At 41.5% G+C, this 9,910-nt stretch overlaps 1 protein-coding gene across 6 annotated transcripts in view; it reads right to left on the bottom strand.

The window, feature by feature from the left end:
* PTPRQ (protein tyrosine phosphatase, receptor type Q) overlaps positions 1-9,910 on the bottom strand; it is a 245,877-nt gene that overhangs the window by 198,226 nt on the left and 37,741 nt on the right. For all 6 annotated transcript variants that reach the window (XM_019514795.1, XM_019514789.1, XM_019514790.1 and 3 more), the window contains exons 13-15: positions 8,763-8,913; positions 7,597-7,703; positions 7,078-7,175 (exon numbers count right to left, since the gene is read on the bottom strand). In XM_019514795.1, coding sequence (XP_019370340.1) covers positions 7,078-7,175; positions 7,597-7,703; positions 8,763-8,913 — 356 coding nt within the window. The remainder of the gene's footprint in view (positions 1-7,077; positions 7,176-7,596; positions 7,704-8,762; positions 8,914-9,910) is intronic.

The raw sequence follows: 9,910 nt of genomic DNA, 5'->3' as shown, positions 1-9,910 counted from the left end.
ATAAGAAATTAAAGATCTGTGATGCATTTCAACCAAGTATTTGAAAACTAGGAGGCATGAAATCATAGTAATAAAAAGCTCTGCTAACCTTTGGAAAAATCAGATCCCTGCAACAATTCTCTGGAGTAAATACAGCACAATGTCAACAGAAGTTTTGCATTCAAAAATGGTTGTTACCACTCTACAAATTGTGGCTTTCCATGTGGACAAAGGCAGGGAATTGAGGGTGCAGCGGGGTGGTACGCTCTTCTCCAGCATTGCTAGGGGGTTGTTTAAAATAAAACAATGCTACCAGACCAAATTGGTTTTATTTTGGATTTTAAACCATATTTCCAGACCCATTTCATTGTCACTTCCTGCAACTTGATTGGTGTCAAAGGTCACGTGACATCATTTCCTGATGTGATACCACTTCCTGTGAGGTCTTTGAATATGGCCCGCTGGCCCACTGGGTGATAAAAAGGTTCATGATCCGACCCTACATTCAAAAAGGTTGGACACCCCTACTCTAGCATATCTACTACTCCCCAGATTGGTGTCATCTGCAAACTTGCTAAAGGTGTATTCTATGCCATCTTCCAGGTCATTGATGAAGACATTGAACAAACTAGCCCCAGGACTGACTCCTGGGGCATTCCACTTGATACCAGCTGCCAACTAAACATTGAGCCATTGATTACCACTCTCCGAGCCCAATGCTCCAACCAGTTTTCTATCCACCTTACAGTCCATTCATCCAGCTCATATTTCCTTAGCTTACCTGCAAGAATGTTGTGGGATACCAGTCTCCCTGCATCCACAGAGCCAGTCACCTCATCATAGAAGGAATTGGGTTGGTCAGGTGCCCCCTACCCATGGTGAATCCATGCTGACTGTTTCTAATCACCTTCTTCTCCTCCATGTGCTTAGAAATGGATTCCTTGAGGATCTGCTGTGTTATTTACCCAGGGACTGAGGTGAGGCTGACTGGTCTGTAGTTTCCTGGATCCTTCTTTTTCCCCTTTCTTAAATATGGGCACTATGTTTACTCTTTTCCAATCATCTGGGACTTCTTCTTTGAAAACTCATGGTGATCAGGAGATGGCCAATGGCCAACCCCCTCAGCACCCTCAGGTGCATTCCATCCGGCTCCATAGACTTGTACACATCCAGCTTTTCTAAGTAGTCCTTAATTTGTTCTTTTCATCACTGAAGGCTGCTCACCTCCTCCCCAAACTGTGCTGCTTGGTGCAGTAGTCTGGGTGCTGACCTTGCCTATGAAGATGCAGGTAAAAAAGGCATTGAACACTTCAGCCTTGTCTGCATCCTCTGGCTCCAGGTTGCTTCCTCCATTCAGAAAGGGACCCACACTCCCTGATCCTCCTTTTTTATGGATATACTCATAGAAACTCTTCTTCTTATCCTTCACATCCCTTGCTAGTGGTAACTCCAATTGTGCTTTGGCCTTCCTGACTTCATCCCTGCATGCCTAAGCAATGCTCTTACAATTAATAAGACTGTCTGAATATATCATATATAATAAGTTAAGGTTTGTGAAACAAACCCCTGCTTTAGTCCCTTCCCTGAACAGTGAAAATTATGACTACTAACTAGTTTAACTCTTCAGCACAGGACAGTATCTTCCATGTGTACTACAAAGCTGTGTTATGCCCTACAAAAGGATTTGTGTGGATTTTTGATGACGTGGGAGCTTTACTAAGGGTCAGGCAAAGTAGGACACACAACTGAACAGATCTACATGTCCTGGCTGGTCACCAGTCATTTGTTTAAAAAGAGGAAGGCCTGGAGGAGATGGAAGAGGATAACTCCTAGTGTGGGTGTGACCTAAAGCACTTCACTTCAGCCAAGCAATGGCCTAGTCCAAAGATTAGGGCTACACAGACCCCTGTGCATCTCCCCAACATAGTGCCCATCTAATTAGGCTTAGTTCTGGGATTGCTGTTTATTTGTCTGAAATAGACAATTTCAAAATATGGAAAGCAAATTAAACAAGATAGAAAGAACATTTTGTGTATTATCTTCACTCTGAAAACTATTATACATGACACAGAAAAATGGAGAGCTGGGATGATTAATTTTAAATGATTAGTAAAATGATCCCAATTATGCAGATACACTTTGCTAAGCAACCAGTCTACTGAAGCTTCTCTCATTAAATATTAAAGATAATCTCATTTATTCAGAAAGAACACTGCCTAACATGGTTGCCTGTCCTATGATACGCCAAACATAATACTGTCATAAAGATTAATAATAGGAATTACAATTATTTTCCACAAGATGGTAAGAATAACCTGGCCAAATACAACAGCATATCTGAGCCAGCATAGAAAAGCAAGGAAAGCATTTAAATTAAACGTGTTTAAAATATTCTGGGATGCATGACCAAACTGTGAAAGTGGCCAGAAGCAGCAACACTGCAACCACACAGATCAGTGGTAACCTCATGGCTTACCTTAGAAGACACATTAATCTAAGAAACTGAAAAGAAACAGCTAAGAAATCTTAAGTTAATCAGAACATCACCATCACAGATTAAATATGAAATCTTAATTCATATCTAGTGCAAGATGTAGCTTTCAAACTTAAACTTTTAATAATCTAGGAAGATTTCTTAGATAGAGATAACTTCTACATTTTTTATACACAAAGTATGCAACATCACTGGTAGTGAAGATTCCCTAACACTTTCCATTATAATCCTCAGTATTATGTTCTTTATAACTATGACACATAATTACTGATAGAGTTAAAACTCTCCATGCTTTCTGCCTCAGCATATAGGAAAATAGCATTTTTTGCCAAAATTGTTTGCCCCTATCTCTTTTACTGAAGAGGCACCTTCAGAATTTGGAGCTACTTGAAATATGCAGTAGCCAGTAGCTCTGGTAGAAATTTTCTACTAAAGTCTATGAATATTTTATACACTTTAATTGTGTTCCCTAGCTCCCTAAACTTTCACCTTTAAGGATCATTTTCTCACATACAGATACTACCCCTGCATACAAGGTACAATGAGTATATGTCAAGCTTCACGGTTACCCTGCATATCACTGGTATTAGACCTTAGCCCCAAACAGCATGCTTCCAAGGAGCCCCTAATCCACTGAAGTGAGTTATGCTCACAAATCACACAATGTGAGCTATATATACCACCTAAGAGCAACAATTACCCTAACTTCTCCCTGTGTGAATAGTGATATAGGAGCCAGAAAGCAGTGATAAGTTTCAGTCTCCTTTCTTCTACAGACTTGTCTTAATATTTCTATATACTGAAACCTTATTATATGAAGAATGCCTTCATTTTCCTGAGGCAAACAGGTATCATCTCCCTCAGTTTACTGCTGGAGAAGCAAAAAGGTTTAATTTAAGAGAAGCAAAGCCTGGAGTATGCCGAGAAGAACAACAGTTGGAAGGCCAGGATGGAGATCCTTACAGGCACATCACTCAGAGATCGTAAGAAAAGTCCTGCAACCCACAGCAGGTGATAACTGGAGAGGACCATGCCCAATTATAGGAGGATGAAGCAGAGCTCCACAACCAACTTAGCTATGAAAGAAAATTAAAGGAGCTGGGATATGTTGACAGAGGGAATAGAATTATAGAAAGGGGAGTTTTGGCTCTCCAGTCGGGATGTGGTGCATGGAGTTGGGTTTGTAGTCCCCAGGTTGCAGTACAAAGTGTAGGGTGTTTGATTATCTCATTCTTCTGGGGATTAGCTAGTTAGCACATGGGGCTGGGAAGGATTTTTTTTCCCCTTTCATTGCCTACAGGTGCAAGGGTTGGGTGTTTTTACCTACCCTGCCCTCCTCCCCCCACCCTCTTCAGAAGCATTTTGTGTTGGCTGAAGGCAAGGCTGGGAAATTTGAGTAGACAATACTGATGCTTTGGGTGGGACTTAAATTCAGAGGTCTCTGGCTAGTGGATCTTGTTCCTCTGCTCAGGGTTAGACCAATAGCTACATTTGGGATCAGGAATTTTCTTCCACAGCCAGTTTGGCATGAACTGTGGGGAGTTGTGCCATCCTCTGTAGTGGCATAATGGTCCTCTTCCTCTCTTGAGCATATTTAACAATAATGCCCTTGCAATGGCAGAACATTGACAGTACCTTCATCTCCCTTTTTATCTGTAGCAAGTTAGAGGGTCTTTAATGTTTTGGGCATTGTATCTGGAAACTGTAAGCAAGGGTTGTTCTCAAATTTTAACTACAGGTTAGACAAACACTTGTCTAAGAGTTTAGAAAAGGGGTATCAAACTTCTCTAGCTCTGTGGGCTAGAGGAGAGGTGCAGGACTAGTCCACAGTCCAGATGAATTATTTGGGATTGGCCCCATGGGCTGGATCAGGCCCACAATACTTCCTCCCATCCATGCTGGATTCAGCGCTCATACTGGCTGGTACAGGACTGTGCCACATGCAATGCCTGCTCCAGATGATCTCGGACCCATGCTACACCCAGTGCCCACCCTGGACTCACTGGAATGGGCACTGCATGCAATGCATATCCTAGAATGACTGCAACAGGCACCGCATGCAGCTTTGCATCCTAGACTAGCTAATGTGAGTGCTGCATGCAGCGCAGTTCCAGGCCAAGTGCCAGATCTAGAATTTAGAAGTTGGGGGGTGGACCTCCAGACTAGTCCTGCATGGGTGCCATGTGCAGAGCAGGTCCTGGAGTGGGCACTAAGTGCAGCTTGTGTATGGTACTGAGAGTACCATAACATAACAGCTCCCTGAGAGTGCATAATGTCCAGGTGAGCTAACAACAACAACAATCAATTACTTCTTTGCAGGGGGAGCTCCAAGCTGTAGAACTAAAGGTCTTAGGTTGGAACCATACTGATGACACATGTGGAAGGATCAGTGTCACTCCATATGCTGGAATTTCCATTTCCTTAATTTACTTTATAAATACAAGCATGCAAAAAATAGGAAACAGAGAAATTATTACTGCTTATTCATTCTTAATTTGGCCAGTTTGTGCATATGCATTATGACACTACTAGCCAATTACCCATCAGGAATGACAGGGGCAGGGCGGGAACAGAGCACCACCGCTCCACCCCACACCACTGCTCCATCCTCACTGTCATGGTGGTAACTCCACTGTGCCGCTGCCACCCCGTCTGGAACAGTTAGGGCACTCTAGTTGTTTCAGACAACCAATCAGATTGCAAATAAAGCATTATGGACAGACAGACAGGCTAAGGCTTTTATAATATTAGATTTTTTTATTACATGCATATTATTTGACCCATGCTAATTCTATGCACAGGATAGATAGCAAATAAGACAAAGAAAAGGATTTGTTTTAAAAAAGGTGTGGGGGGGAGGTTGTTCTCATGTACATGTGCCACTGAGAACCAAGAAAACTGGATCTTATTCTAGGTTTCCCCAAAAGGTTCTTATGACTATCAGAATGCACATGCATGAGAAAACAAATTCAAGTCATACTAGGAAATTTGATTATGACATTTTTAACTTTTAATAGAGTTTGGCAAAATTTTGAACCCAAACTCACTGTGCTGAAAAATGAAAATTTGGATCAACTAAAACAGGGGTTACCAACCTGTGGCATGGGTGCCACAAATGGTATGGACAGCCCCTGTGTGGCACATGACAGACTGGGGAGGGGGCAGGAAGCACAATGGCAGATAGGACAAGGAGAAGAAACCAGAGCAGCATATAAGGCAGGAGAGGGGGAACAGAGTGGCACTTGGAGAGGGTGTAGTGCTTAATTCATGGCATGCCACTGAACTAAGTATTTCAGATTCCTGTCTAGTTTACTGAATGGTTTCAGCGAATATAAACAAACAACATATCCAAATATATCTAAATGCTCTGAAGTGACCTTTCCTTAATTAATCTTTTATTTTTTTTCCCATTCAAAGTACTTAATTACAACAGTCAAAACTGTGGTTTGGAGCATTAGCAGAATTCACAGATATTACCAAGTATTACTTGACAGGGGTTGCATCGTAAACATCTCTGCTATGGCCCCCATACACATATGCTGAGTAGATATGCCCTGTATGGGAGAGATCTATACATGCTAAGCACCTTGACCCCATCCTGAATGATAGCTGCTGATGCATAACAAAACATCTAAAGCCTCCCATCCTAAACAGTGTGTACCTGCTGGTTGGCATCGCTCCACTTGACATCAGAAGAGCAGTGACCAGCAGGATAGAACAACTGAGGCAAACCAAAGATATGAGACACCCACTGTACAATCATCCTGCAGCACACAAATATCTGAAGTCACACAGGGGTTCTCTCACCAGCACCCAACCTCTCGATGCCACACCCAAAGAGACATGATTACACATGTAGAGCAAGAGGCTGAGAAAATACCTGACAGCAAAAAAATGGACATTCCAGTGGCTGAGTCTTTACCACCAGGGACTGATGAAACAAGGCAAAAGTGGTGATGTCTCAACTACCTACGAACCAAAGCTGGACACTCCAAGAAACTAATGAAGAAGTGGGACTGTACCATTAGTTCAACTACCTTTTAACCACAGCACAGAGCCTCAGACTATGCAAAGCCGCTGCAAAGCCCACTGCTTGAAGGCACACGTACAATGTACGATCTCACGAAGTACAATAAACAAGCATAAGCATGTGTAACAAAATGGTCAAATGTGGTGTAAAGACATGAGAAGAAGATTACAATGGTTTCAAAATGAATAATTAAGACCATTCAATTTGAAACAACAATTTCATTAAAAAAATGAAAAGCTTTGTTTCAGGTCAAATTGGTTTTGGTTAAATGTTTTACTCAACCTGAAACAACTTGCTCCATCTTTTCACTACTGAACATGAAACAAAAGAAAACAAAAATCAATTATTGACAAAGCTCTATTTTTGAGTTACCCTTACTACCATTAGTTGTTTAAATGGACCTAATAGACAAAGAGCTTTCTCAAAATCTTCCTCAAAAAACAGTACTACTTTCCTATTTTAATGTAAGAGGCAAACGATCCCTCTAGGTTTTGCAACATATGCTATCTTTCATTGAGAAGTGAAAAGATTTAAAGAGCAGAAGTATATTTTGCACATTTTTTATCTACCTCACCTGAAATGCATCAAATCCTCCCCTTGGCACTTTCCAAGAAAAATATATGGTGTGCTCTTCTTTCCCTAAAACCTGTAAATCAGAAGGTGGATCAGGATCTAAGGAAAAGATAGAAAGATATATATCAGTTAATATTAGAATACACCATACTTGTTCAAGGGTGAATAACGTTTATTGATACTATTTCTGTAAATCAGTATTATTAGTTTATTTGTACATGTGTATCTCAAATGGATATGGGAAGGACTAAATTTAACCCTACAAAGAAAACCGAGAAAAAGTTTTGTATGTATATACCATTATGTTAAAATGACTGATGAACCAAGAATTGATGGCATTTCTATTAAAACAAAGAGGAAAAGTACATACATCTTTCAAAGCCGTGTTTTAGGATCTTTGGTATGAATACTAAGAATGTTACAAATGTGTGATCTAATCAATCCATTTTAAGTTTTGTGATTATATTTTCCATAGAGTTATACATTTTATACAATTTTCATTAATCAATCATGAACTTACTAGTGCTAATCTTAAGCATGGTAGGACGACTTCTTTTTAATCCATTGGTAGTCACAATATTAAATAAAAAGTCAGTCCCGGGAAGAAGGCCATCAAATTTGAATATTCTTCATATGTAAATAAAACAGATATTTTCATTAATTAAAAAAATATAGCTCATCACTGTACACCCCTCACAAAGTTATGGTTTGAATACGTCTTAAGTAAATATATATGCATACACACACACACACAGAACATTTGTATATGAAAAAAGTCTGATTCCTAAGAGGGCCCATTATTGAGTTCAGGAGCAGATCCAGGGGAGTATAGCAGTGTAGACACACTCTCCTTCCACTACAACAGACCCCAGCTGCTGCAGGCATGAAGGGAGCCCCAGAGACACTCATGCCCTGCTTCAGCCATGGGCCGCGTGGGACAGTTATGCAGGAGCTGAGCCCAGTCAGGAACAATGATGGTGGTGGCAGTACGTAGGTTCCCCCTTCCAGTGCTTGCTCCTGGCCAGCAAAGGACGAAGTGGTAGTGGGATGAGGCCAGAAGGAGGAATGTGTGGTGCCACTGCTACTATTCCCAACCAAGCCCAGCTCCCTGTGCAACTGTTTCCTGCAGCCTCAGCTGAAGTAGAACTGGAGCAGGGCAGGAGCAGCTCTGGGACTCCCCCTTCTCACAGGTCAGCTGGGGACAGAAGTGGGACTGGTCCCCCCTTTTGTGTATGTGGCATGCTCTTTGCCCTGCGCCCCAGTGGCTGGACTAAGGACTCCAACCATGCGTCACCCTCACCCCCTCATGGCCTGAGGAGAAATATACCACAACCCCTCTTTAAAAAAAAATTCTTAGGTCTGTCCGTGATTTTTGTCCTGCATTTATTTCACATGCAAACCTCAGGTACCATGAATTCACAATAGTCTAGATCTAGACATGGTTGTGCCCAGAATCTGCTGAGCAGTTTTCCAAATCCAGGGTCTGAATTTGGGCTTTTGTATTTATAGAACTAAACCTGTTGAATGCGTTTAAACAAACCAATCCTTGGAAATTTTCTTTTTCTTGACTGTAAGTGTGCGGGGATACATTCTAAAAAAAACCTACTAAATAACTCTGCAGCATAGACTCTTCAAATACCTTCTTTTGGAGGGCAAGGATTGGGTACTAAAATAAAATCTTCATACCTTACACTGGAAGATAATATTTCTTCTTTGCTGAAGCTTTTGCTGACTATTGAAACAATGTAGCCATCAAATATGTTTTGTGCAGGTGGCCAGGTGACAGTTATTGATTCCGAATCTTTACTGTGATTTACATATTTAACTGAGCTTGGTTCTGTATCAAAAAAAATACAAAAATTAATGCAAGTCATTCAGACACAGGGCTCACAAGACAATGATCTTCAGTCACAAAATGTTACTCAGGCTTCAGAGACAAAGTGTAGTTCATACCTGACCTGATTTTCCAATATGCCTAAAACTCTAGGTAAGAGCATTACAAAACCTATGTCTTTACTGTGAGAAAGGCAGTCAGATAGCTAATGTGGGTTAGTTATTCTAGCACAAAGCAGACATTTTTGGCAGTGAACCCATAAGACAAAACCCTATTTCACTTTAAGGTGCCTAAGTGGTACTTATGCACAATTTCAATTCTATTTCTACGCAGTGGTATAAACAGAAACAAGGAGACAGCACTGAGAATGGAAGAAAAAGTCCCTGCTACATTTCAGCTGTGTACTGGTTAGTACACTGGTCCATGGAGCAGAAGGCAGTGAAGTTTTAACCTCACTCATCTGTGACTTCCCAGTAAAGTGCTCTAATCACCACCATGGGTTAGATATTTCCTAGAACTCTCCAGCCTTCCTCTTGAAGCTGACTTACTGTACCTTGTATTTTATAGTCATTCATACTATTTTTACCCCACAGTGGGTAGAGACTCAAAGTTGGACCCATAGCCTGCTCCCCTCTAAGGCAGGATCTGTCTTACCAAAACATACTCCCTTTGGCTTTTTCTCTTTCTTCTGACCTCATGTGACTTCCCCTATTGCCTGTCCTAGTGGACCAGCTTCAGCAGGAGGAGAGCTGGAGTGTGTTCTAGTAATACCTACTAGTGGTTAGAGCACTTTGCCAAGAAGTAGGAGGTGCAGGTTCAGACCCCTGACCATGCTTTAACTATAAGGCTAGCAGCTTAAAATGTGGGAGGGTCATAGTTTCATAGTAGGTAGGGTCAGAAGGGACCTAAGCAGATCATCAAATCCAACCCCCTGCCATGCGCAGGAAAGAGTGCTGGGGTCAAACGATCCAGCCTCCTTTTGAAGACCCCCAAGGTAGGA

Source organism: Gavialis gangeticus, unplaced genomic scaffold, assembly GCF_001723915.1.
Source record: "Gavialis gangeticus isolate Ggan-Ray unplaced genomic scaffold, GavGan_comp1, whole genome shotgun sequence".
Taxonomy (NCBI): Eukaryota; Metazoa; Chordata; order Crocodylia; family Gavialidae; genus Gavialis; species Gavialis gangeticus.
This window is presented reverse-complemented; position numbering and strand designations above follow the sequence as displayed.